Source organism: Aulonocara sp. 'chitande type north' Nkhata Bay, linkage group LG4 (genome assembly GCF_057382095.1).
Source record: "Aulonocara sp. 'chitande type north' Nkhata Bay isolate Kocher_YH1m ecotype deep benthic linkage group LG4, A_spYH_male_GT1.1, whole genome shotgun sequence".
NCBI lineage: Eukaryota > Metazoa > Chordata > Actinopteri > Cichliformes > Cichlidae > Aulonocara > Aulonocara sp. 'chitande type north' Nkhata Bay.
This window is the reverse complement of record NC_141347.1, coordinates 27,909,132-27,936,388: the sequence shown is the minus strand read 5'-3', so window position 1 is coordinate 27,936,388 and position 27,257 is coordinate 27,909,132. Positions and strand designations below refer to the sequence as shown.

Here is a 27,257-nt window from a genome sequence, read left to right as displayed (position 1 = left end):
TTTTGTAGGTGTAACATTAGGTGGTATGACTGCTTTTATTGTGTGCTTTGTTAATAATACACTGACTTCAACCAAAATTTAAAGTTTTGATCACTTTATGTGAGTCTAAACATCAAACATGAAAGAACTGTGGGGTTATTTCTAAAGTGTTTATTTTATCGGATGCTGTGACTAACTCAGTTCTGTTTCCTGTGAGTCTTTGTGTTTCAGTCATTGTTCTAATAAGTCAGTTGATTTTCTATTGTATTTGGATTTATTTGGAAAAACAGCGTATTTGGTGAACAAAAGTGTCTGTTAGTTGCTGTAAAAACTGAATCATTACTTATTTTGGTGAAACAGTTGTTCAGACTGGCAGCAGAAAAAGATGCTGCCAGTTTGTCAGAAAATGTGGGAAGGAATGTGAATGTTTGCATATCAGAGAGGGAAAGTAGTGTACAAATGCTACGGTTAATGTGCAATGAAATGTAATTACAGTTTGGTTTCAGGCAGCTGTGGGTATGTTTACTTTTTGGTAAATATGTGCAAATGGTGTTTCGGTGACTATGTTAATGTGGCCAAAGCTGTCGCGGGCCGGCCTTTATTTATGCTCTCGTGACCGCTGCTTGTAGCACAGCTTCAAAGAAAGCTGCAGGCCTGCAGGGATTTCTTTCTGGCTTTCCCACCATCTGCATGTGACAGCTGTGGTGGCTCCCCTGTGAAAATGAATATCCAGTGCAATTCCAACATCTTCAGCACATGCAGTCTTCTCTCAGCACAATTTTGGACTCTGTATGCTGGCAGATGTTCAGTGAGCAGCGAGCGTACAAAACATTTTTGCTTGCATCCTATCACTGAAGCACATTCTTGGTTTATTGTCTTGGACTAAACTTAAATCCAGGTGTAATTTAACACACCTGTTGCAGAGATAATACTGTGGCAGCTGCCCAGACTTTTCACTTCCATGATAAATAACTCCAAAGCTTGAAATGTCAGTGTTTTAGAACCTTACAATCAGTCATCGACGTCTCGACGTCTGATACTTTTAGAGTTTGATTAACATGTTCATAGTTTGATTAAACTGAACATCTGTCTTTAGTGCAGCAGCACATGCTGTTCGCTACTCAGATCAATCTTTTTCACTTTGACTACTCGAGTCAGAGCTGGCCCAGAATGAATAGTGTGTTTTGGAAGGAGCTGTCTGCTGTGCATACCTGCACCTAGATTACCTCTAATGTGCTTCTTGTCCTGACCTTTCCTTGAATTCTTCCTGAAACCGCTGCAGCAAAGATCCACAAGGAATATGAAGCTGGCTGCATTTTATGTGAAAAACCTATGCAAGCTGAGAGGAGTCGTACGGCTCACTCTGTTAATACAATACACGTGAACTTGCCCATCAGCAGGCACAGTCAGAAAAATCTCATCTTTTGAGACTGACTTTGTTTCTTTTCCTCATGAATGAGAGAGGTTAAACCAAATGTGTTTGCCCTAAAATGTTGTTTAACCTGGGCTCTATGCTGCCAACATGATTTGGTGAATCTAAGTTTGAAGCTCTGGACAGGAGTTGGATTTAGTGAGTGCTTTGATGTTAAAAGTAGCTTCATGTGGGAAAAAGCAATGTGGATTTTGGCTCTGAAAAGTCATTTGGCAAGGTGTAATAAGACTGTCAGGATCCCTGTGATGGGTTGAGCTGCACTTTCTCACCAGGAGATTATGATAGCACAGCAGCATAAACTATCTGATACATGAGCTAAAAAGAACTTTAGCAATCATCATGGACTGATAAATATTAGTGTCTGTAACACATTTGTTGTCATTCATTGCTACACTAAGCAACCACTTTTTTCATTTAACTTACATAACACATGCATATGGGATGGTAAACACTGGGTGTGAAGTCAGAGAGTATACAGAGTAATAGAGCAGGAATACACACAGTGTTTTCAAAAAAGAAAGATTAGATATGGTTTTCATAGCCTAAAGTAGTGAATACTAGTCCATAGTAGTCCCTGTTACTTGCACGTTAAACAAACAAGAAGTGGCTAAAGTGCAGGCTTTCAATTTTAATTCAAGGGGGTTAATAAAAGTATTGCACTGAAATCTCTTTGGGCCTCGTGTCGAGAGTTCCAGCAAACAGCTACCAAAGCTCAACTCTATCAGCTCCACATCTTTTATCTGCTTAAGCTGTCATGAGACAATGAAAGAACTGGTTATTAGTCAGCTGTCCAAATACTTTTGAGCCGGTGAAAATGGTACCCTGTGTATAAAATGACTATAATCCAAAGCAGTTAATACAAAACTTTTCTTAAACTCCTTAAAGCTTAAATTACAAAACAAATATCAAAGACCAAATACTACTAATTATACAGCTGAATGTAACTAATTACATTCAACTATAAATCTCACCAACCTGTCAGTGCATCACAGGTATAAAGTCTAACACAGCAGTTTTACAGTACTTATATTGCTAACACAGGATATCAAAAAATGTAACAGATTTGTAGAACTTCAGGTCGTTCAGGTCTGAAGCCTGAAGCAACAAATGCCACGATGCGCACAGCACATCTGGTGACAATAAAAAAAACAGCTGTTGTTGAGTGCCCTCACCAAATTTGATTGGCTAGTTGTATTGAAATTATATTGTTCATTCTATTACTTTGTCTTGGTCAGCTTGGTAAAAACTGTACAGTTATTTAGTAGTAGTAGTATTATTTTCATAAAATAGGATGTTTAAACATGATCTGAGTATTTCATTGTTATGTCATTAGCAGATGGTTAATGGTTTGCATGCACACACCTCAAACATCTGCTCAGAGGTGGCATTAAAATACTTGAGGTGAAGCTTCATAATCAGTGTATCAAACTTCACAACTTTTGGCCTTGTGGGTCAAAGAGCGAAGAAGAAAGACTTTGGGTACCCACGCCACTTTTGTGCCTTGCCCCCAATAGATGATTTAGACTTCTGCAATGAATAGTTGTCTTCAGCAGGCCTACAGCATAACCAATGTTAAGTAGACGACGCTAATAACAGCATTCATACTTTTCATGATGGTTTATTTGTGTTTTATGTACACCTGACAGCAATGATCGAAACAAATAAAACTCCCCACTTTTTGTTGTGGTCAGTATTATTCAAGTGCAAACAGATTTGTTCCTGATACTTTCTGCAATCTCCCTCCAGCGTATCTACAGTGTAGATTTAACACAGAAGCGTAACCCCCCCTGTCAGGTGAACAGGCTACATTTGTCCAAATATGAATAAAGTTAACGTTTATTTCTTTGCTTTTCTTGTTGCAGTGGGAGCAAAGAATAAAAATAAATGGGAAGCTAAACACTTCAACCGCAGCACACCTTCAGTGAAACAAATACCATGAAATCCTAATCTTTTAGACTCTCATACCAGGATGATGTGGAGCTGATAAAGTGTAAAAAAAAAAAAAAAAGAAAGAAATTATTTCAACATAATACATTATCGGAATTATTCTCATCTGAGACTTGTGTTATAAATTTCCCTGCAACACCAGCAACACCTACAGTGTAGCTCCTTTATCTCCTTCCTTATGCCTGATTGTGTCTTCGATACAAGGCAGTTTTTTTATATATAGTACCAAATCACAACAAGAGTCACCTCTAGATGCTTTATATTGTAAGGTAAAGACCCTACAATAACAGAAAGAAACCCAAACATTCAGTAGCAAGGTTGTGGATTTTAATGACAATTTTAATTATTATCCTTTATTGTTGAAATATCTTGGGCATTTCTCATATAAAACAGCTATTACAAAAAAAACCCCACTATGTTAATGAGAGAAAAATAGCATGGCGTTGTCCACCCTTGGGGAATCAGCAGCTTCTTATTACGGAGCTTCGCAGATAGACGAGGGAGGCCCAGTCAAAAACTGCAATAAAACTGTGGCTCTGTGTCGCTGAAATTACTCTTCTGCACTGTCATTACATTTTCACATGAAGACAAAGAGTCTAAAATATCACGTAGCCTTACACATAACAGATTGTAGTGTATCTGTATTTGTGTCCGTGTACGCATACTCGTGTGTGGATTGACAATATTCATGTGTTTTCTTCAACATACTCTCCCATCACTTGAACTCACAAGAATGGCATCAGAGGTCACCAACGCACGTTGCACACTGACCATTTAAGAGCAAGGCCACTCTGGAAAAACAAACTCAATTCAGCGATTTGTTTATGGAATGAAGAATGAAGTCAGATCAGAATTGCCTTTGGAAGCCAAAACGTAATCACAGCTTAAGTAGCTTCTGAAATCAGAGTTTTCCTTGGGAACATAGATTTGTCAGGGAATAAAGTGGTATGGCATTTATGTTGTGCTTTTCTAGTCTTACTGACCACTGCGCACTTCACGCATTTTACCTTTTGGACATATTCATATTCTAGGCATGTAAAGCACTTTATCTATCTTACATTTACACCTATGATCAATTTAGAATCACCGATTTGGCCTGACATGCATTTCTTTGGACTGGTCATTGAAGGAAAGCAGTGGAAACTGATGCAGGCCCAAAGACTAAAAGATTCAACCCCAGGATCTTCTTGCGGTGAGGCAATAGCGCTACAACAGAAGATGATCTTTCATGAGTCTCCTGGGTCTACCTAATAATGACAATATCTGTCTGTCAGTGATTACTGGGTTATGTTGCACAAGTGATGCACAATGACGGCATCCAAAACACTCCAAAGAATGAGTCAGTTATCAATTTCATATTTACTGCTCTTGCTCAATTTGTAATAACACGAGCACACCTAGAACTAAAACACAATATCACAGTTCCCTTTGGTACCTTGAAGTCAATAATACCGCTGGCTGTAGCGTTCCTCAGCACCAACCTGCATCATGAATCAAAGTGATTTAGTGGCTGCAACTGCAAAGTCCTTCACTCAGTTCTAAATGAATTATTAGGAAGTGAAACCATCTGGCCAATGGGAAACAGATGGATGTAATGATGTAATGAGTGCAATAATCATCGGGCTAAAATGGTCGTTAATGGTGAAATTGGTGGTGCACGAAAAAAAATACCCCAAACTGGAAATCAACACTAAAAAAGTGTAATTTTTTCATGTAAATGGAAAGCATCAACAGTCTAGACTAGAGAGATTAGACTTTTAAGTTCTTCGAGACATTTAAACTTTGAAATCAACATTCCCTTAGAAGAAAATAAGAAAAATATCCAACAACTAAGAACTTATATTTTAGAAAAAAAGCTGTAAAATAAAGGTCTTGATGCAGCGGCCAGAGTTTCTTGTATAAAACAAAATCTTTTCATTTAGTATTCTAGGCTTTAACCAGTAAGGGTGCAAATGAAAATGTAGCAGTGAAGACTTTGAGAAGTAGACAGTAACAACAGCTGGATGATTTTTTTAACCTCCGTCTTTTGTGAACGAATTAAAATCTTATTTTTAAAGTAATCTCACTATTTTAATGACTGTACTGAACTGGGCTCCTGCACTGGACTACCAATAACAAAGCTATGGAAATTTTGAGAGCCCACAGCTAGATGTTCGCTGTGGTTTAATACAGGTGTGCACGCATTCCTAAAAGCTTTTGTTTTGTTTCTATATCCAGCAGACTTTCGAAATGTGAACTTTTTGTGGACAAAATGACATGCAGGAAGATGTTTTTCCACGTTCCTAAAAAGCTCCTCCTACTACTCTCCCATATTTTTTATCATCTTGTTGTGCATCAGTGTTGAATCCCCACTGTGGGCTGTCATAACATGCTGTGCCTGCCCTCTACCAGTTCTGTTTATCATCTCTATTTTTCCCCGTCCCACGCTGTTTGACATGCATATTTCTTGATCCCACAAGTGACATTATTAATCCAGAGTGCAGTTGTCCACTCCTCCACAGCATGCATTGACCTCACAGTCAAGCGCAGCGCTGCCACAGCATCATGTCTTTGCAGCGTCGCCTTGACACGAGATCGTTTTGGCTCACATGCAATCCTTCCTGGATCCACTGAGACACACACAACTTCCCACAATTAGTCTAATCCGCTCCTATCTCATTTCCTGTTAGCGTTTTTCTAGCTGCGGAAAGGCAAAGACGACTAGCAAAGATGTTTTTGGACGTCCCCTCTTTAAATTTCTCTTATACATTCCCTTTAGTTTTGATTTTTATTGGGGGTTTACTGGGAATCTAGAAAGAAACAAACACTGTAAATATGTCATTTTGCAAAAACACCTCAAGGAATAATCACTCATTTAAAAATCAAATCATCCCACTATGTGTTCTTGTCATTGTTATTTAGTGCAGCAAGGGTCCCTGCGCACGCACGCACACACACACACACACACACACACACACACACACACACACACACACACACACGCTATTTCTCATAAAAATGTGCCAACTCAAAATTCATCACAGCCTGTTTTGATCAGCTTCCTATTGGTTGCCAGTAAATGTTTTGGTCCCAGGCCAAGTGAATTTCCCCAGCATAAGAAATATTGATTATTACCACGTTTAAAAGTTGTTCCCTCTGGTGTCGTGTTGCAATTTGAGTCTTCTGTGAACACAACACAGTGACCTAGCGAGGGTTAACGCAGGCACCACTGTGTTCCCTCCTTCTGACGTTGAGTGAGCGCTCACACATACTTACACACACTTTCTCCACTGAGGCCGGCAGAGAGACGGAGAGAGAGCGAGCCAGCTGTCGTCCTCTCAGCGCTGGCTCTTTCCTCCCTCTCGCTGACTCCCGTGTTCTCCACTGGCCTCATCACCACATGGGACTCCAGACCTGGCCACCAATCGAACTACAACTTTTCCCTATGGCGTGCCTTGACGTGGAGACCCCTTCCATCTGCAGGGGTAAATTCAAATCAGGTACTGCTTCTTTCTTTCTTTCTTTCTTTTCTAACCAGAAAGCTTTGTTGTAATGTAATGTTAATCCCCTGCCTTCGGAAGCAGAGGGGGGGATTGTTGTGATGGACACACAGCCATAACAGGAAATGACAGTAAAAGATCATGATCGTGACTCAAGTGGAGCATCACTTCTTTTGAATTCTGATGAATTTGTTTAAGTAGAAAGTAATTACCCATCGCTTTAAATTACCTGTGTTCAAACTGGCACTCTGTAGGATCACTATTATAAGGTATTACCTCACAGAAGCATGACTTCACTCTTGTAATGCGCATACACAATGAAGTTACTTCAACTGAAGTGCAGTAGTTGGATATGCTGCTAATCAGGATTCTGATCATTATTTGCATGTTTTTATCTTCCTGGTTTGCATTCATCACCAGGACATTCCTCTAAGCAAGTGGCCTCTGCCAGTAAAACACAAAATACCTGTCTTGTTAGTGATTTATAGGCTTTGTTTGGCAATGTGAGAAAAAAAAACCTTTGCAAATACCAAAAGTTTATAGGGCATCCAACATAGCGTGTTTTGCATGCTACGTTTTAATACTGTGAGCAGAGAATCACACTCAAATGAAAACAGTGTATTATACTGGATTTATGCAAAAGAAGTATATATATAAGTTTTTCCACTAGAACTATTCTTGCTGCTTTTACAAAAATCATTATTCATTACCTGACTAAGTATATCTCTTTCTTCATAGATTCAGATCACTTTGCCAGGACAGAGTAATAATCTGACACTAATCTGACCAAATCCTAACAAAGTAAATGCTGGGGAAAGAGTATGTTTGTGTGGGATGATGCTGATACCGATATTAGGAGTTAGTCTGAGACTTTAATGTGTCTGTCTTTAAAAAAAAATCACAATCTTTGCAGGTTTGGCATTTAGCCAAAATGTGTTTCCTTGAATTTTACTCCTTTGCTAAAAAAAAAAAAAAAATACAACAAGCTTGACAGGAAGCAGAAGTTTGTGCTTCTGCTTCACTTCACATCATATTTTCGCCTGTGTATTTATACACTTTAAAACTCAAACAACTGGCTTCCACACAGTCATTCTGCTTTTTTCACTGTCATTGGATGAAACCTTAAAAAAACTTTTGCCATTTAAAATGTGGGATAATGTTATTAAAAGGCTTTTCTTTCCCATATAAAGCGAGAAACCTGGTTGCCCTGACACCTAATCGTGGCAGAAAGGAAGCAATATTTTTTTACTTTCTTATTATTAATATGATTCTGGCTTTTTTCACTGAGGCAAAATAATACAAAAATTAAAAAATAATGTAAAATTGAGATACTGAGATAGTCTTGCTGATGAATTCTCTGCATTGCTAAACGTAGGATGTACGTGTTTTATTATCGATAAGTTTGCAGGTATGTTTTTTCCAAGGATTGAAGTCAGCCTTTAAGTTTCTAGGCTCCACACAAAGGCATGGAAGGAAAATCAAAATGACATTTTTGATAGACTAATTTTATTTCAATATTCATGATGCATTCCATCATAAATGCCTCAAATGCTGTTAAAGTGGGACTCTGTTTGGAGAATTCTGTATTTATAACTGCAAAATCAACATAACCCAGCATGAGTCTCTTTCTAAACTAAATTCAGCTTTGGCCACACCAGTTTTTATTTGTATTGTTTCAGAGGTCTGATGGGAGACCTCCAGGGATGATTTGCTGAGAACAACATGGGTCTGAGATTAGAGATTACATCAGTAGACAAGGATTTGAGCCGAGCCCCCTCTCTATGTTTCTCCAAAACCTCTGTTTACGCTTTGCTGGTGAGCAGGAGAGCGGAGCCAGTTTGCATCACGGAGAAGGTTAGCCAGGGTTCAGGTTGAACCAAAGATGACACCGAGTGATGAGGAGGACCCGGCATGAGTTGTAACCCCATACTACCATACCTCAAATTAAAAATTGCCTTCTCTGTCAGAGCTAGGAGGCACTTTTTGATATTATTCATATGTTGTAGTATGCACTCTTCTCTTGCTTGTGGCATTTTCTACAATCTTCCGTTATGATCCATCTCTGGCTGACCATAAACCCCTCTGGCCTGTGTTTGTAATAGGAAACACAGCAGGCAGAGCAGGCACACTGTGTTCTCTGTCCTGCAGTGGATGGGCTGCTATGAGAGTGGCCTCGGCCTTCCACCCTTTGCCTCGGTTCTTGTCACTCCGCGTTCCCTTGCCCACCAGTAGAAGCCCATGAACATCCCCTCGTCTCTGCGTACAAATGCAGAGCCCACCCCCTTAACTACCCCCAAATTTCATGGTTCCCAGGCCTTGTTCTCACAGCTGCCCAGTTTATTTTTGCTAGCGTGAGTCACAGAGGCCCGTTCAGAAGCAGTGCCTTTCCCAGGAGAGTTGAGCAGGTCTGCCTTGTATTTGTGTGTGTTTGTGTATGAGTGGGAGCTGCCCCCCACCCCCCAAAAATGCCCCTGAGTATATCGAGCTAAAGTTAACTTCACTTTACTACGAGGGTGACAATAAAGGCCTCACGTACCTCACCACCGCCACTTCATTCGTTCCCATCACCCACCGCCTTCTGTTCAGACTTTTTTTTTTTTTTGCCTGCACTGAATTTCGGCGTTCTACTGAAATAACATGTCCACGCTCACGTGTTTATAAATGTTTAAACAACGTCTTACTACAGTTTATATTTTTGGGGAAATAAAACCGAAGATCATCCAAGTGCTATATGCAGAGCTCGCATGCAAGACTCAACTATTTCTGTTGGAAGATAGTCATGTCTTTGATGTTCCACAGTAACATGACTGGTCACTTCTTATCCATCCAAAGCAAGATTAGTTTTTAAAAACAATTTATTAAACAGACACAAGTTACTTGGCTCTCAGTGGTGTCATGACCAGCTCAAGTTTTCCTCATTATTGTAACTGCAGGTCTGACATTAATCCCTCTTTTATCTGTTTGTGTTCTTCTCTGTAGTTACTTTATTTCCTCAGCGCATTTGCAACCCACACAGAGATATTGCCTCTCACTGGGAAGGCTGTCAGCCAATCACACTGTTTGCGTGTTGTAAAATGTGTGGTACTCCTCACAACCCCTGAGCTAAAACCATACAGGAAGAGTACAGAATGTCTGTGGTGGTGAACGGGGTTTACAGTTGAGCCCTTCGGGCAGCGTATTGATTGAGAAATAATAAGTGCCTTGTTTTATTTGAAGTCTTGCAGGTTTCGCAGTTCAAAGCCAGAAGGGATGGTTGTTAGGTGACTCAGTCAAACTGGTTCTGAATGGTAAAAGTTTAACCCTGACCTCTGTGTCTCCGCTTTCTCATAGTCCTGCAGCTCTGTCTGCAGCAGAGGAGAACTCGGGAGCAACTTGTGGACCAAGGCATCATGCCGCGTGAGTATTTTTACTACATAAGACAACAGTGAACATCACCAACAGTGTTAATAAGAAATAAAAAATTTATAGCTAGCAAAATATTCTGTTTTTATTTCTCCCAAATTAACAGGCTCTATTAGCAAATAGCTGGTGAACATAGGGGATCATGAAGCAACTCAAAATACAGAATTTATTGTGGTATTTTTTTGTGCTTTTATTTGATAATTTAATAAATCAAATCTAGTGGGAGCTGCAAGAGTAGAGCCAACCCTTGGGCTTGTAATCAGGATAGTTTTTCTGAGCATGCACATCTGGAAGGAGACCCAGGGGTAGGTTTTGAATGTACTGGAGAGATAATATAGCTCAGCTTACCTTAGGAAAGTGTCCTACAAAATGTTGCTGGGTAGAAGGACATCCAGTATACACTGCTTATCATGAATCCTCTGTAATGATTGGATAAGTGGAAGAAACTAGACTGAGGGATGGATGGATGGATTTAAATGGAGCCCATTAGTGTGAAATAATGAGTTTCTTTAACTACAAGTAATTTGAGCCAAACGCTCAGGCTTCAGACTGTTTTCAGGACGTTTCTATTCTTGACTGTGTGTGATGTCAAAGAGATGGAATATCCCTTGACAGGCATACAAGTGTGAGTACAGAAATTCCGGCTGAACCTGCTGATCAAACCTCAAATTTACCAGGGGCAGCCAATCAGAAGAAAGTTGGTATGAATTGAGGGTGGCACTGAAGAGAGAGGAGCTAAAACGACTTGTTTGAGACAGTGGAAGAACTGAGGAGCTGCACCAAAGCCTAATACAGGATCAATGAGGATTATTTTGACTTATAAATCATGCAAAGCCACTTTAGTAGAGTCCAAGAATCGAGAATATGGATTTCAGAGTTAATATAATAGATCCTCTTTGTACATCAAACTGCTTTATTTTATAAGGGCTGTTTTATAGAATTATGTCAGAGGCTGAAATCGCTTCACTGTGCTTGAAAACCTGGTGAAAATGGTTGGAATATATAACAGATAAATGACACACTGGTGTCAAAGCTGGAGTGGCTTTCTCCGCTTTAATACCATCCACATCCATCCTTTGATCCAGCAGAGGTGGAGCTGACTCGGTCCCTGTTTTACCTCCCTCCAGCAAGCCTTTTGTTTAGGAGTACAGTCAATAAAAGATGAGCTGAAACTGTGACAGAATCCCACTGAGAGCTGGAAAGACAGAAAGGGAAAAAGATGGACATCTTCCTCTTTATCTAGTTCTGTCATGAAAAGCCCCCTGTAGTCAAGTTTTCAGGTCCTCTCTGGCTCCACGCGGCCTCATGAGTCAGCGGCTGGGCCTTCAGTGGAGGTCAGACGCCCCCCCATCTCCTCTGCGGCCTGGCCAAGCGTAGCCTGCACACAAGCCTCCCAGGCCATTCTCCATAGCAATCTGCCTCTCCTACACTTAGAGGCTTATGATAGGTATGCAGTGAGGTTTTGGTCATGAGGAATGTTTGCTTTGCTCCTCTGACACACTCCTCAGAGCACCCCCCAGGCAGAGTGTCCTTAAACCAAACAATGTTCGTCATAGCAGAGGTGACTCGCCGGTGAGCCAGACCTCGTCTGAAGCTCAACAAGTTTACTCGGTCAGATCAGAAATTAGGACGGAATAATCGTTGTTTGAGTCAGCTAAACTGACACTTCCTGTCAGACACCCGCCCACGAGCTGCTGATTATTAATGACACGCCATTGCATGCCAAAAAGGAGACAAAATAATAAACAATGACATGAAACTGGACGACCCTGGAGTGTGAAAATAGTTTTTTGGCATATTTGGGAATAAAGATGCATTTTATCTCCCTTCTTTTCTTCTTTATATCTGCTTACACTGTTTGTAACAAATGTGTATTTGTAGTTTAGATTTTTTTTACATATGTGTTGTCCATAATTTTAAACACTTTATGTCGGCATACAGTACGTTATTGGTACTTTTGAGAAAACTGCTTGATAACTTTAAAAGACTTTTTAATGAGGGCCATTATGAAAAGTATATGTTTTAGAAATACTGAGATTTCCTGTGGTATTATACTTATGCTGTTACACCGTCATTTCTGTTGTTGTGGAGTACAATCTTATCACTAAGAGGCTTGCTACATAAACATACTTTGTCATGATATCAAAGGCAGACAAAGGGGAAACTATTTGGGATTAGAAAGAAAGAATGCAAAAAGACGTCAGTCTTAAAATCAAAGGAACATTCGTGTGTGTGAAATTAGCCTGTATTAAACAAGAAAATGTATTGATTTCTTATGGATTTCTCTTCTCGTAGCCCTAAAAGCACCTGCTGCCTTCCATGAGCAGATTCGCAGCCTGGAGAGAGCCAGGGTAAGCCAGCAATGAATGCACTCTAGCCTGCAGATGATCACAATCCTGTACCCAGAGTATTTTCTTATTTTTTTTTCTTTTCTTAAACAGACTGGGACCTTCCTGAAGCACAAACTCTGCAGCCGACCCGGACGTTCTGAGCTGGTCCGCATGCACATCCTACAAGGTAATCATCCGGGGGTGTTTTCTTACTGGGCAAGAGTGTTGAGATAAGAGAGATGATTACCTTTGTGTTTAACAAAGCTATAACCACACGCATGGCTTTTGTGAGGTCTGGCTCAGTCTGCTGTGAGTCAGTATGATAAAGCAGTTTGAGAGACTGACTGATACTGGCCAGATCACAGATGAACATCCTCTTTGTGTTTATCAGAGACACATGCAGAGCCCTCCCTGCAGGCCACACAAATGAAGCTGAAGAGGGCCAGACTGACTGATGATCTCAATGAGAAGATCGCCCAGAGGCCCGGACCCATGGAGCTGGTGGAGAAGAACATCCTGCCTGTGGACCCCGGTGTTGAGGAGGTTAATAATGGTAGAGCCTCATTGTTATTATTATATCTGTTCACCACTTACAGTGAGTGCAGCGAAGGTAATTCAAACCAGCTGTGCAGCACATCTGGTGGATTTTTATCTATTTTTAATGATGTATTATCTTTGTTTGGGAAGCAAAGGCCTGCTGTGAGAAAGGTCTCCCCGTTTAATTACAGCAGTAAAACTGTGATAATGCTAATACTGATAAGCTGGCCCTCACTGAAAAAACTGTAGCTTGTTTTTTATGACATTTACGTCGAAATATCTCAGCAGGGCAGTCTCAGCTTACATCTCTAAACTATAGTCAGAGATTTTTGCTCTATTTGCATTATTTTTATTTATCCTTGAAATAAATAATAACCAGTGCTTGCTTATTTTTTGATCCTGTGCCACAGGTGGTAGCAAGGTGGATCGTGCGAAGACACCTGACACTTCGGACGTGTACAACTTTGATGAGGACAGCAGCGATGCCTTTTCACCGCAACGTCCTGCAAGCCAACACTCTCCCAGCTCTACATCGGCCTCGCCGCGGGAGTCTGAAGAAGCCACTCTTATGTTAAAAACGACCATACAGGTACAACAACACCAGTATCAGACGACCAAAAACCTAGGTTACTTAAGTTGCTACATACAGCACATCAGCTGTGTTTTAGTAGTTTTCCATGCTCATTTTTCAAGTGTTTATCAGCCTATTTTGGGTCATATTTTCTTCCTTTTCATAGGTGGCATGATAGTTAGCAGGTGTTTCAGCTTTGCTGTTCTTACTGAGGGGCTCATGTGATTTTGCTCTCTCTTTACTTTTCTTAGCACTCCCCGCCACCCAGCTCACAGTCTGCATCAGATTTAAACAACCCTATGCCCACCGGTGAGCAACAAAGCAACCCACAATCAACTCAACCTCAACCTGTCACCACTGTCGTCACCTGTGTTACACCGGGGCCAGTTCTTGTGAAGGTGACTTTTCTCTTAGTCATTTTAATGTGATCTTACAGCTAAAGTTAGATTAGTGATGCTTTTTAAAATCCTCTGAGGTCTTAAATCATCATCATCATATGTAACCGTAACCAATAACACTATCATATAAAAACATGAGATTTTTGGCTGTGGGAAAATAGTTTCCAAAGTCTTGGCAATCTGACCTTCAAAATAACTATCTGTATTTCCCCTAAAAACCCAATCTTCTTTATTTTTCTAAAAATAATAATAATAATAAGTTTATGGTTACTTGTCATTGTTGTCGTGTAGTTTATACGCAGCTGTTGCAGTGTTGACCTCTGGCTCTGTTTTCCTGACTTATTTTCTTCATCTGTGTGTTTGATTTATTTTGTTTGCTTCCTTTGAAAATGTGACGAGAGACACAATGTCAGAGTCTGTTATTTCTCATGCTAAAAGTTACATCAGTTTTGGCTCAGACAAAAAAAATTCAGCATTTAGCTGGAGTTGAGCGCAGGTCAAAGAGCAAGGGTTAAAGTTATTTCACCCATCCAGAGGTTTAAATCTGTGCCACAGTTTGTCTATTTTTAGGGTCAAATGACAGGCCGGCCCTCCTCATCGTGGCTAAGCTGTGAATCAAAGAACGGGAGTGAAGCTATAACTTATCCATTTATCATAATGCAGTTATCCTCAGAGTATAAGCTAAACTCTCCCTCCCTTTGAACATAATAAGGGAGTGAGTTTGACAAACTGGAAAGTGAGTGCTTGTTTAACCCGGCCCGAGTTTCTGATTTCATTGCTAGAACCTGCTGCTCTTGTGCCAAGCCATTTTCATGAGTACTACATCCTGTAATTGCAGGTGGTAAAACAATAAGTGTAACATTTCCACTACCCGTTTCCTCATCCTGCTGTTCTCATCGAGTGTCAGAGCAATGTTAATGTTAAAGTTATAAAAGTACCGTATCAGTTCCAACTCTTACAGTGTTGGTACTGGCAGTGCAAACTGTCTTCCCTGATAAAGTTAACTGGACTGGCCTGAGATCAGTCATGAGGAAAGAATATCCTCCACATGGTCCTCTCTGGTCTTATGTACCCCTTTTTTGTGTGTGTTGTGCTCTGCAGCAAAGCTTGGCTAAGCCTCCTGCTGAAAAAAGCCGCAGCAAAAAGAGCAAAGAGCCCAAACCACGAGTGAAGAAGTTGAAGTACCATCAGTATATTCCCCCGGACCAGAAACAAGAGCTTAATGACGTGCCAATGGACTCTGCTTACGCCCGCCTCCTGCAGCAACAGCAGCAGTTCTTGCAGCTCCAGATCCTAAACCAGCAGAAGCAGCAACAGCAGCAGTACAATTACCAGGCCTCCAAGCTCAAGTATGGCTCCATTAAGCTTTACTTCATCGCAGTCAGGATTTTTCTTATCCTCATTACAATTACTTCAACGTTGATTTTCAAATCCTCAGTCAGACGTACGCACCTTGTTATGTAAAATGTAATAACTGTTATCACGGTTTAATCACAGCTGCTTTTTGTCTCAATTACTCTGCATTTCCTGCTCGCAGCTTCCTACACAGAAGGTGCTCATTATGAAAAATGGATTAAAGAAAAAATCCCTCTCTCATCTGCACTCCCTTTTCTTGACATCTTATTACAGCAGACCAACAACTGAGGTACAAACCAGCTGTTCTAACATTGCTTTTAGTGGAAACGCTGCGTCTGCCCCTTTGCAGCTCCACCACATGAACCGCAAGCCGGATCACTTACCAGCTAATCTGGACGAGATGAAGGTGACGCACTGCAGCCTGCGCAGCCTGATTGTATCATGCATATATGATTGCTGCAGAGGTGAACGAGCTGAGTGTTGTGCAGCTGTTTTACAAGTCTTTTATCTTTGCAGGTAGCTGAGCTGAAAATGGAATTAAAACTCAGATCTTTGCCTGTTTCTGGGACCAAGACTGAGCTGATCGAGAGGCTAAAGCTGTATCAGGAGAACTCTAGCATCCAGACTGCTGCTCCCATCGATGCAGCAATCTCACAGTCAGAAACTCCTAAATTAACCCCACCAGTGTCCCCTATTGCTTCTAGAGTCTCTAATCTGGGCATAGAAGATAATAGTACAGCAGACAGTCCAACAAAACTGCTTTCAGATGCTCCAGCCCATCATGCTCCCTGCATGAGCTCCCCACAGAGTGCGCCACATGAGGAGTGTCCCATGGACACAAAATCCCACGAGCAGGACTCTGAAAAGGACAAACGGCTACATGAAAAGGAGCGTCAGATTAAGGAACTAATGAGGAAGCTGGAGCAGGAGCAGAGGCTGGTGGAGGAACTGAAGATGCAATTGGAGGTGGAGAAAAGGAGTCAACAGGGAGACTCTCCATCTCAGCTCAGTCCTCTGCTTCCTGTGCAGGTCAAAGAGGAACGCAGGAGTCCGTCAAACTGCACTGCATCCTGCAGCTCTCCTGGTCTGCCAGTACTGGTCAAACAGGAAGAGCCTGCAGATCAGAGCCACATAGCCAGTCAAAATCAATTCATTCTCGGTCACCAGACCATCACACAGTCTGAATCCCGTCAGCCTGCGCAGGCCGGAGCTCAGATCCTACTGCCCGCATCCCTTCCTGCCTCAGCAGCCACTATCCAGCTCCCCACCAAAGGCATTGCATTACACACAGGCCTTATCCAGGCTTCTGGATCGGTGCCACAGAAAACAGAGGCCTCAGCAGCAATACATCAGCAATGCAGTACTCAAACCCAGCCACTGGCAAAGGTAAGAAAAAAAGCTACGCTGCTTCTACAGACTGCCTCAGCCTGTCTCCCCATTCATCACCACTATCAGCTGTGACTTTGTGCTCACTTTAGTCTCCTTGTAGGAACTGGAAACGTATCAATGCGTATGTATGCGCGCCTGAAATCATAAATCCAGTATTGTGCTGTGTAAACACAAGATAACATCATAAATGTTCTGCCATGTTTTTCATGGCACTGCATAATATATCACGTAACTAATTTAACAGTCAGTTAAGCGCTACCATGGCTAATGCGCCTTCCTTCATGCTACGGTAATAACAGGCCTCTGCTGAGTGGTGGCATCTTTCACTCCGCACATCAAAAGAAAGCCTGTGGAAACATGGGTTACTGGAGCAGGTGCTGAGTGAGAGCTGACCATCGTGCCCTCATCGCTCCCAGTCATTCCTCTGCTCTGAGTCCGACATGCAGGCAGAATTAGTAACAGAACCCGCTGCTTAACTCAACCGCAGCTCTCATGGTTTACCCTGCAAACAGTGCCGTCATAGGTAGATGAAACATTGTCATCCTCCGGCTGGAGAGGGGCTGAAGAAATTTAATTTAAGATGTCTTTGCGTAAAAGTGAATGATTCACAGTGGGTTTTCTTTCAGGTTTCCACAGTTCTCATGCAGCTGCACTGCTACTTTAACCAAACTCCCTGAGAGAAAGTATGTTTGATTGCACTGATGCCTCCGTGCTGACCTCTTCAATTCTCTGTGCAGACGTGGAGGATTAATACCGCGGCACAGAACTTTCTCAATACATTCCCAGTGAGTGGATGCACTGCAGGAGCTTCTTCAGGCCAGGCTCTTCCCAAAGGACCTACAAATAAGGTGGAGATTATCCTTATGTTCCTTCTGCTTATGTTTAATTTTTCTGTAAAGCATGCAAGAATTAATGTTATGTAGTTAGTATTTTTGTATTTGATGTTGTTTATTTCCTGTTTATTAGCCTCCCTGTTCCAGCCAGTCTCCAAACAGTTTGATCTTGCAGCATCCAAAATTCACGAACCACGTGTCAAAGTGTAAAGACCCACCGCGCTATGAGGATGCCGTTAAACAGAAACACAGCATGTTAACAGCTGTTCAGGCAAGAATCTGATACATAAATATAGCATCTCACTTGTGTCATTCAGACATGTAACGGTTTCTCTTCTCTGCAGGGTCCCACTGCGGCCAGCCAGGAGATGGATGACCTGTTTGACGTGTTGCTGGAGAGTGGTGGTGAGAATACTGGGTGTGATTTGATTATTGTGATACCTTTATGAGGTTTTAAATCTCACCATGTCCTTCTCTTCTTCTTTTTTTCAGAGATCTCCCCCTATATTACACAGGATCCTCCCAACCTGGATAAGCTTCTTGTGGTGACAGCTAGTGTAACCACCCTTCCCATCAACACAGCTTTATCCCGCCCTCCACCCTTAGTCCAGGTAGCAAAGCCGCCTGCGTGCGTGACCTCCGACTCCCGGCTGGAAACCCTCCTGGAGGGCGCACTGCTCCCTGACACAGAACCACAAAAACTGAAGCTGATGGATGAGTTACATGCACCTGGGGACACCATGGAAGTGGATTTTAATGACAACATGTCCACCTCTGCTCTCAACATGGACAACATGGATTGGCTGGATCTCACTCTGTCTGTGCCAGCAGAGGAGGGTCACTCTTTGGATGTGTCGGTGCCAGTAGGCGTCTTCTCGTCTGACTTCCTGGACTCTAGTGAACTGCACTTGAACTGGGACTGAGTGCTGTCAAGGCGATCGTTTTTCATTGTGAGAGAAGACTGCTTTTGTTTCCATGAGACAATAAGAGCTGTTTGGATGCTTCAGCAGCCCCGTTCTGCTTTCCAGACAGATAAATCAGCTCTGTAATAATCTCATCGTGCAACATCACTTTAGAAGTTGCTGAACTGCTTCCTTTGAGGTCTCTAAATCCTCTGGTTGTATCGGGAGACAGATAAAGTTAGAGTGGTACTGGCAGTTTGAGCTGAAAGTGGAAGTAAGCTTTTAAGATTTCCATCTCAAGACACGCCGCTGATTTGTTATCAGTCTCATTTAATGTTATTGATTCCTCTTAGTCCTCTGATCTCAGTGAATGTAGAGCTTTACAGTCAGCGTGGTGTGAGCAGAAAGAGCAGGAAAATGTCCCAAATCCTGGCCACAGTGCTAACGGCCAAACAGCGAATGTAGCTGAGGGCTGCTGTGTAGTTTACTCCACCCTGTCTTGGAATGATTATCACTATCAAAACAGATTGTAAACACACAACCGCTGCACGATCCTTGTGTGTATGTGAATTGTGAAGTATAAATCAGATGTTTAATTTGAGCTGGGAGTGTGAATATGATGAAATTAGAAAAGGGGCCACAACAAGCAGCCCAGCTGCTCTGACTAAACCAAGGCCAGTATTTATTACCAAAAAAAACCCATGTTTTCCTCTCTTGCACTTTGCAAAACAGATCAAAGAGTGAAGACAAGTCTGTTATGTATCTCACCGTGCATCTGTACACACTGTCAAACATACGCGAGACAAATGCGAGCTTAAAAAAGGGAGCGAGACAGAGAAGAAGAGAGCCAGACTCTTCACTTACAGCGATGGGCGATGGACTGATTCCTAAAGGCTGAAGATGTTTGAATAATTTATTTTCATTTTTCAGTAAATAGACATCTGCGCAGCTCACAAACACACAACACCAGAGAAAAATAACAGAAGTATGATCCAGCGCTCGTTTTTGCTGCAGCATCATTTCAAAATCAAATAACCATCAGACGTTACAAGTCAGGTTGTAGTTCAGTGACATCTACTGGCCACATCTGATTTGAATCAGCTTCATACAAACAAATGGAAGACGTGCTATCCTTTTGGTTTCTGTTGTTAATAGTGACACAAACCATTATATCTTGGCAGTACAGTTTGTGTGTAATAACTGTGTCATATTGTTAAATTATTGACCACTTACTGGCAGTTTCTAAGCCACCCAAATATGGAAATAGTTGTTATGAAAATGATGCAAATTTCTATTATTTTTTTTTATTTCTTTTCCCCATCTCCTCCTTTGTGCCTCATTTGACCACCCAAGTGTCTCTCCTTAAAAAGGGGTTATGTGCTGGAATGACAAATGTTTAGTCTTTACTACACTAGCATACAAAAACCTTGCATTTGTATGATTTACACATGATGTATTTATGTTGGCTTTTTATACAAATATTAACAGTCGTTTTGTAAATACAGAGATTCTTTGGGATTTCAGTGTCTGGCTATGAGCTTCAGCACTTGCCCTTTACTGCTTGCCATTAAAAATTTACAAGGAAAGTCTGTAATTTTGAAGTTTTATTATATTTAAAAAAGATTTGAAAATAACTAGCATGTTTAAAGTACCAAAGTATTAATGAAATATACATTTTGTTACACAGACATGCCTGAAAAATGCATTATAATACAGGGAGTGCAGAATTATTAGGCAAATGAGTATTTTGTCCACATCATCCTCTTCATGCATGTTGTCTTACTCCAAGCTGTATAGGCTCGAAAGCCTACTACTAATTAAGCATATTAGGTGATGTGCATCTCTGTAATGAGAAGGGGTGTGGTCTAATGACATCAACACCCTATATCAGGTGTGCATAATTATTAGGCAACGTCCTTTCCTTTGGCAAAATGGGTCAAAAGAAGGACTTGACAGGCTCAGAAAAGTCAAAAATAGTGAGATATCTTGCAGAGGGATGCAGCAGTCTCAAAATTGCAAAGCTTCTGAAGCATGATCACCGAACAATCAAGCGTTTCATTCAAAATAGTCAACAGGGTCGCAAGAAGCGTGTGGAAAAACCAAGGCACAAAATAACTGCCCATGAACTGAGAAAAGTCAAGCGTGCAGCTGCCAAGATGCCACTTGCCACCAGTTTGGCCATATTTCAGAGCTGCAACATCACTGGAGTGCCCAAAAGCACAAGGTGTGCAATACTCAGAGACATGGCCAAGGTAAGAAAGGCTGAAAGACGACCACCACTGAACAAGACACACAAGCTGAAACGTCAAGACTGGGCCAAGAAATATCTCAAGACTGATTTTTCTAAGGTTTTATGGACTGATGAAATGAGAGTGAGTCTTGATGGGCCAGATGGATGGGCCCGTGGCTGGATTGGTAAAGGGCAGAGCGTCTGACTCAGACGCCAGCAAGGTGGAGGTGGAGTACTGGTTTGGGCTGGTATCATCAAAGATGAGCTTGTGGGGCCTTATCGGGTTGAGGATGGAGTCAAGCTCAACTCCCAGTCCTACTGCCAGTTTCTGGAAGACACCTTCTTCAAGCAGTGGTACAGGAAGAAGTCTGCATCCTTCAAGAAAAACATGATTTTCATGCAGGACAATGCTCCATCACACGCGTCCAAGTACTCCACAGCGTGGCTGGCAAGAAAGGGTATAAAAGAAGAAAAACTAATGACATGGCCTCCTTGTTCACCTGATCTGAACCCCATTTGAACCTGTGGTCCATCATCAAATGTGAGATTTACAAGGAGGGAATAATTATGCACAGTAATAGTCACCTGCACACACAGATATCCCCCTAAAATAACTAAAACTAAAAACAAACTAAAAACTACTTCCAAAAACATTCAGCTTTGATATTTTTTTTGGGTTCATTGAGAACATGGTTGTTGTTCAATAATAAAATTATTCCTCAAAAATACAACTTGCCTAATAATTCTGCACTCCCTATATGCATATGCATAAAGGCAGAAACCACCTGTCTCGTCTGACAGGCTTCTAAAAAGTAATAGCAGCTATAGTTTGAGATTACAAACATCACCGGTCATGCACTGATGTTCAGTGCATTGTGCAGGAGACCCTTTGCAGCTGTGTTGTTATCATCACTAGGTGGATATCCAGCATCTTCTCCATCTTTCCCTATCTGCTTTCATCTCAGAGCTTTTTAATAGTTGTGATTAATGTTCGACACTTAGGACATCTGTGGTTGGTGGACTTGAACCTATCCATGCAAAAGGGGATGAGGCAGCAACCAGCCACACAGCTGCGAAAGAAGAAACAAGAAGACACTTAAGTGACAACTAGCCTGGAAGCTGTGTAACGGTGACAATAACACTGGCTAGACAAACAGAAACAGTCCAAATCTTTCAATGGTAAATCTGGAGGAGACTTTCATACCCTACTAAAGCTGTCATGATGCACACCAGCCATGTCACACTGCTGACAGAGGAGAACGTCTCTGTCGTGATGAACTGCCGACACTCTGGGCACTGTGTCCTGCACGGAGCTGCCGGGAGCTTGTCCAGCTCCAGAACCACTTCAGGGGCTGTGAAGGGAAGCAATGCATGACTGATGATTTATTTTATAAAAACAAAACATCCGTCTCTCTCGTTTTAAACTTGGACAAACTGTTAAATAGTTTTCCACAAAAAAGAAAGAAAAACACACATGAAGGTACAAAAATCAGTAGCATGAAGTCGTATTTGATCTGCAGCTAAGGGAAAATGCACTCAAGAAGGCCCGATCCAAGCACAAGTATCTGCATGCAGTCCTCACCACGAGTGTGGTTTTCATTCAACTTTTCATTCTTTTATGTTTTACAGGACAAATTTCCAAAAGTAGCTCACCTGGGATAGTAGGCGGAGCCACAACATAGACAATATTAGAGCCAGGAGGAGGAGAAGGAGGAGCAGCAGAATCTATATTCTCTTTGTCTGTGAAACTGACCACTAACAAAGAAGAACAAATGTGGTTAGCTGCGTAAAGTGTGCTAGATTTGCCATAGCAAACTGGGACTCACCTTTCTTGTGCTGTTTGTTTTTGGCGGCATTGAGCATGTTGTCGTAATTTTTCTGGAGCTCGGACTGTTTTTCATTCAGTTCCTTCAGTTTCTCATCGATGCTCTCAATCTCCTTCTGAGTAGAGACTGCTTCCTCTGATTATAAAAACAAAACAGTAACCGTACAGAGATTATACATATAGCGCAACTTGCTTTTATTCCTCATGGAAAATATAAAAGACTGCAAACAGCCATTACTGTCACAGAAGTTGCTTGAGTGCTCACCTGTTTGTCCAAACTCAGCTCGATTCCTCAACTCTTGAAATATGCACAGAATGTTTTTCCTCTCCTTCAGTTGTACCCTTTTGAGTGAGAGACGTTTCATCTCAGTGGCTATCTCTTTTAGTTCGCTGTCCAAATCCATGGCAACTGCTGGAAGGACAGAAGCAGAAGAGAAAGCGTGATCTTATTTAATTGCAGACATTGTTTTTGGACCGGTTAAGCATATAAAATGTTACTGTGAATCAAAGATTTACAAATGTGCTTCTTTTCTAAACCCCACATTCTAAATGAGATGATTGCATAAGAGAGTGCATGCATTTATCTTTGTCTTTAAGTTGTAAGAGGCAGAAAATAGTAGAAATCCAACTCCGTGTTTATTCCTACCGCTTTCTTTTTCACATAAAGTTGTTAAAATGACAATGATTGTGTAATTTTATTTTATGGAAGTCAGATTCCATGATTATCCTAATCATTTTTCATATTGTATTTGTGGTAGTTGTTTTTACGTTTGGTTTAAAAATACAGAATAATTGTTCTCAATTATGCCAAAAACATGTTACCTACAGCATCTTTAAGATGGCTCAGAGACTTGGAAGGCTCTTCTAGCATCTTATAGCTTCTAGCATTAGGTAAACCTGATCAACTGCGAAACACAAATATCTAACCAGCCAATCGTGCGAACGCAACTCAATATGTTTAGGCATTTGTGCAAGACAAACTGCTGAAGTTCAACCTGATAGTCAGACGGGAAAGAAAGATGAACGTGACGTGCTTGTTGGTGCCAGACGGGCTAGTCTGAGTATTTTAGAATCTTTTGATCTGCTGGGATTTTTCCCAAACAAACATCCTTAGCGTTTTCAGAGAATGGTCCAAAAAAAGGAAAATATCTTACTTATGTCATCAATAGAAATGCCCTGATGATGGTAGAGATCAGAGTAGAATAGCTAGATTACTTTGAACTGACTGGAAGGCAACAGTAACTCAAATAGCTACTCAAAACATATCAACATATCAAACCTTTAAACAGATACCAGGTGCCACTCCCATCAGCTAGGAACAGGAAGCATGTTGTGGAGGATATTCTCTTGATGCTCTTTGTGCCCCGTAGTTTAAATGACACAGTACACTTGAATATTGTTGCTGACCTTTTATGACCCGTCTTCTGATTGTTGCTTCCATCAGAGTAACACACCATGTCACAAAACTCAAATCACCTTAAACTAATATCTTGAACATGAAGTTTTCTGCACTAAAATGATCTCCACAGCCACCTGTGCTTAATCCAGCACAGCACCTTTGGGATATTGTGGATCAGGAGGTTCACATCATAACAAATCTGAAGCAGCTTTGTGATGCTATCATGTAAACATAGACCAGAATTTTGGGGAATGTTTCCAGCACCTTGTTGAATCTATACCACGAAGAATCGAGGCAGTTCTGAACCCAAAAGGGGTCCAAAAAGTGATTGCCAGTATTTAAGCTGTTGTAAATAGCTCGTTGGCTTATAATCTGTCACACATATCTCTCATGAATGATATTTAGTCATTTTGAAGCAGAAAGAACATTTCCATCACAACGTAAAGACTGCAATCAGTTTTTTGGCAAAGTGACTTTTAACAGTTCTATAAAGATATTTTAACTGGCAAAAAAGACTGGACTGATTATAATGTGACTGATTATAATGAACACAGCGTAGGTACAACAGTGCAGGGTCACGAGAGTACTTGCAAAACAAATAAATTTTATATAAATCCCCTCCATGAATTTACCAGTATAACTATGGATATTAGACAAAATGCACATACAAACATCAGCAATCACTTTTTGGCACAATTCCCAGGACCGAACGTTATTATAGTTAACTGACATGTAACTAAAAACTAAAACCAGATTTTAAACATCGTAGTTAACTACAATGAAAGTCAAAACAAGACTTTTGGAATAAAGAATTTTGTGAACTTAGAAAACTACATACAATAAAATAAAACCATTAGTTTTAGTGTTTGCTAGTTTACTTTAAATAAATAAAAACTGTGGACTATAATGTGCTGGTGATGAAGTTCATATTCTTTTAATTCATTCCAACCATATTTATTTACATATATGATTTGCTTATCTTGTTCCCCCTTCAAATATTTAGCACGAGATCAGCAACAAACATGCAAGTTTCAGGCTTAACAAAACAGGTGCACCGTGTTTTGGCTTTAACAGAACACTCTGGAATTTACTTCCTCTTACCAAAACGTTTTTAAAACTATGTATGTATTGGACGAAATATTGTTAGTTTTTTTCTAATTCTGCAAATACCCCTTGTAACTATTTTACAAATAAACTATAGAAATAAAGTTTATTACTACTGATATGAAATAAAAAAAGATGCAGGACATGAGTTCATCCAGCATGTAGTCAAATATGCTGCTTTCTCTGAATCAGATAACTTGGTCACAATCATTAAAAGAAACATGGCTTCTCAGGTCTGACTGGATGCTTAGAAAACAAGCAAAAGATCTATAAAACAGAAAGAGACACGGACGCTGATGATTGCGTGTAATCGTCTGATCAATCGTATATAAAACAAGTTCAAATAAGTATCCAACTGCACTGATGCTCCGCTGTAACATTTATCTAACATCTCAACTTATAACCTCATAAAAATCTATTTCACCATTATTTAATGGAAGATATCTGCTTTACCTTTTTCTGTTCCTGCCGTATCGTGTATATCCTGTAACACTGGTACTGGTTCAACAACAGCAAACTGTTCTCAGGGAATATTCAAATCATCAGGTTATGGTTATAACCTTATATGCAAGCCTAGGAAAACAGCTATGTTATTGCACAGGTATGCAAAAGTCTCTAGACCCCATCTTTTTATCTTTTGCTAAGAATATGGGGATTTACACACGTGCACAAACACAGTTTGCAATGTAAAAACTATTCTGTACAATTTTAACAAGCTTGAAAGCCAATAGTTGGTTGGCCTCTTTATTCTTCAACACATTCTGAACTCTCTTATGCAAGCTTTTCAGGAATAGTTCTCCAGGATTTTAAAGGACATTTAAAGCTCTGATCACACACTGCTTCAGTAATGTTGAGGTGTGGGCTCTAGGGAGGCCAGTCCATAGCTGACAATGTGCCAGTGTGTTTTTATTTTTAATGCACCGGCAGGAAAAGCATACCATGCTGAAAAATGAAGCCATTGCCAATCAGTTGCTTTCCTCTTGGTATTGAATGGTAGGTCAAAGTTTGGTGGTAAGTTTGGGGCGATCGTGGCTCAAGAGTTGGGAGTTCGCCTTGTAATAGGAAGGTTGCCAGTTCAAGCTTGGACAGTCTCGGTCGTTGTCTCCTTGGGCAAGACACTTCACCCGTTGGCTACTGGTGGTGGTCAGAGGGCCCGGAGGCGCCAGTGTCCGGCAGCCTCGCCTCTGTCAGTGCGCCCTAGGGTGGCTGTGGCTACAATGTAGCTTACCATCACCAGTGTGTGAGTCCTTAGGGACTAGCAAAGCACTATACAAGTACAGGCCATTTATTTTTCTGCATTCTTTATTCCATCCGTTTTGACAGGATTCCCAACAACACTCGATTAAATGGAGCCCAAAATATAACCCTGCTTTATAGATGTTTGTAGAGACTCACTCTTCTACTCCTCTCTTGACCTCCTCTGTACACACTTAAGATGGTTTGAACCAAAACTTTCAAATATGCATTCATCACTCTATAAAAGCACTGTTTCCACTGACTTTAAGTAGAATTCTTGTGGAAATTTGCATACCTCAGCCTTTTCTCCTGGTCCCCCTTCCTCAAGAATGACTCTTCGACAGCCACCCTGCTTCAGCAACCATATTATGGACCGACTGAAGGGCCAAATGTATCTCTCAGGTCCTGAGTCAGGTCTTTGCTGGATTTGTATTTGCATTTTTTTTTTCAGATTATGTTTACCTGCTGCATTTCTTCTTTTGGCCTCCACTAATGTTTTTTAAGGACATGCTGCACACCACGGTGAGATATGCAAAGGTTTTGGCTAGTAGCTCTTTGGAAATCACCTTCATTCACAAAATACTATTTATGCCTGTGAAACTTATCTGACCATTCTGCAGACTCTAAATAAGAAAGTGGAACATATCATGTGTTTTGTGACAGGTTGCCAGTAACAAAGTGCCTAAATATCACATTCAAGTGGTTCTTTGCTTGGATGTCTGAAGTGTGTAGATACAACGCTGGTTCATACTTTGGGTTAGGTGTCTTGTTTGTGCTTGAATGCTTCATAGCTCAAAGGTACAAGGACTGGAATGAAAGTAAGTAAGAAAGCATCCAGTGTCCAAAGGCAAACAAATACCTTTAGAAAACCTGAAGAACTATAATGACTTTAAGAAGTACAAGAAAGT

At 41.0% G+C, this 27,257-nt stretch overlaps 2 protein-coding genes across 2 annotated transcripts; one reads left to right on the top strand and one right to left on the bottom strand.

Moving 5' to 3' along the window:
- Window positions 1-6,638: 6,638 nt before the first annotated feature.
- mrtfbb (myocardin related transcription factor Bb) lies at window positions 6,639-20,334 on the top strand. The gene is made up of 14 exons (XM_086289640.1): window positions 6,639-6,837; window positions 10,168-10,233; window positions 12,535-12,590; window positions 12,681-12,756; window positions 12,961-13,122; window positions 13,517-13,695; window positions 13,929-14,075; window positions 15,177-15,424; window positions 15,705-15,837; window positions 15,948-16,817; window positions 17,558-17,668; window positions 17,787-17,924; window positions 17,998-18,058; window positions 18,146-20,334. Exons 1-14 carry the CDS (start codon window positions 6,738-6,740, stop codon window positions 18,574-18,576), a joined length of 2,778 nt encoding a protein of 925 aa, XP_086145766.1. The 5' UTR covers window positions 6,639-6,737; the 3' UTR covers window positions 18,577-20,334.
- Window positions 20,335-21,351: 1,017 nt separating this feature from the next.
- Window positions 21,352-27,147, bottom strand: LOC147332864 (uncharacterized). Its single transcript, XM_086289635.1, has 6 exons — window positions 25,567-27,147; window positions 22,876-23,022; window positions 22,612-22,746; window positions 22,439-22,540; window positions 21,990-22,137; window positions 21,352-21,855 (listed from the first exon to the last, which is right to left on the bottom strand). The coding sequence occupies exons 2-6, from the start codon at window positions 23,012-23,014 to the stop codon at window positions 21,747-21,749; spliced, it is 633 nt and encodes a 210-aa protein (XP_086145761.1). The 5' UTR covers window positions 23,015-23,022; window positions 25,567-27,147; the 3' UTR covers window positions 21,352-21,746.
- Window positions 27,148-27,257: the final 110 nt, after the last annotated feature.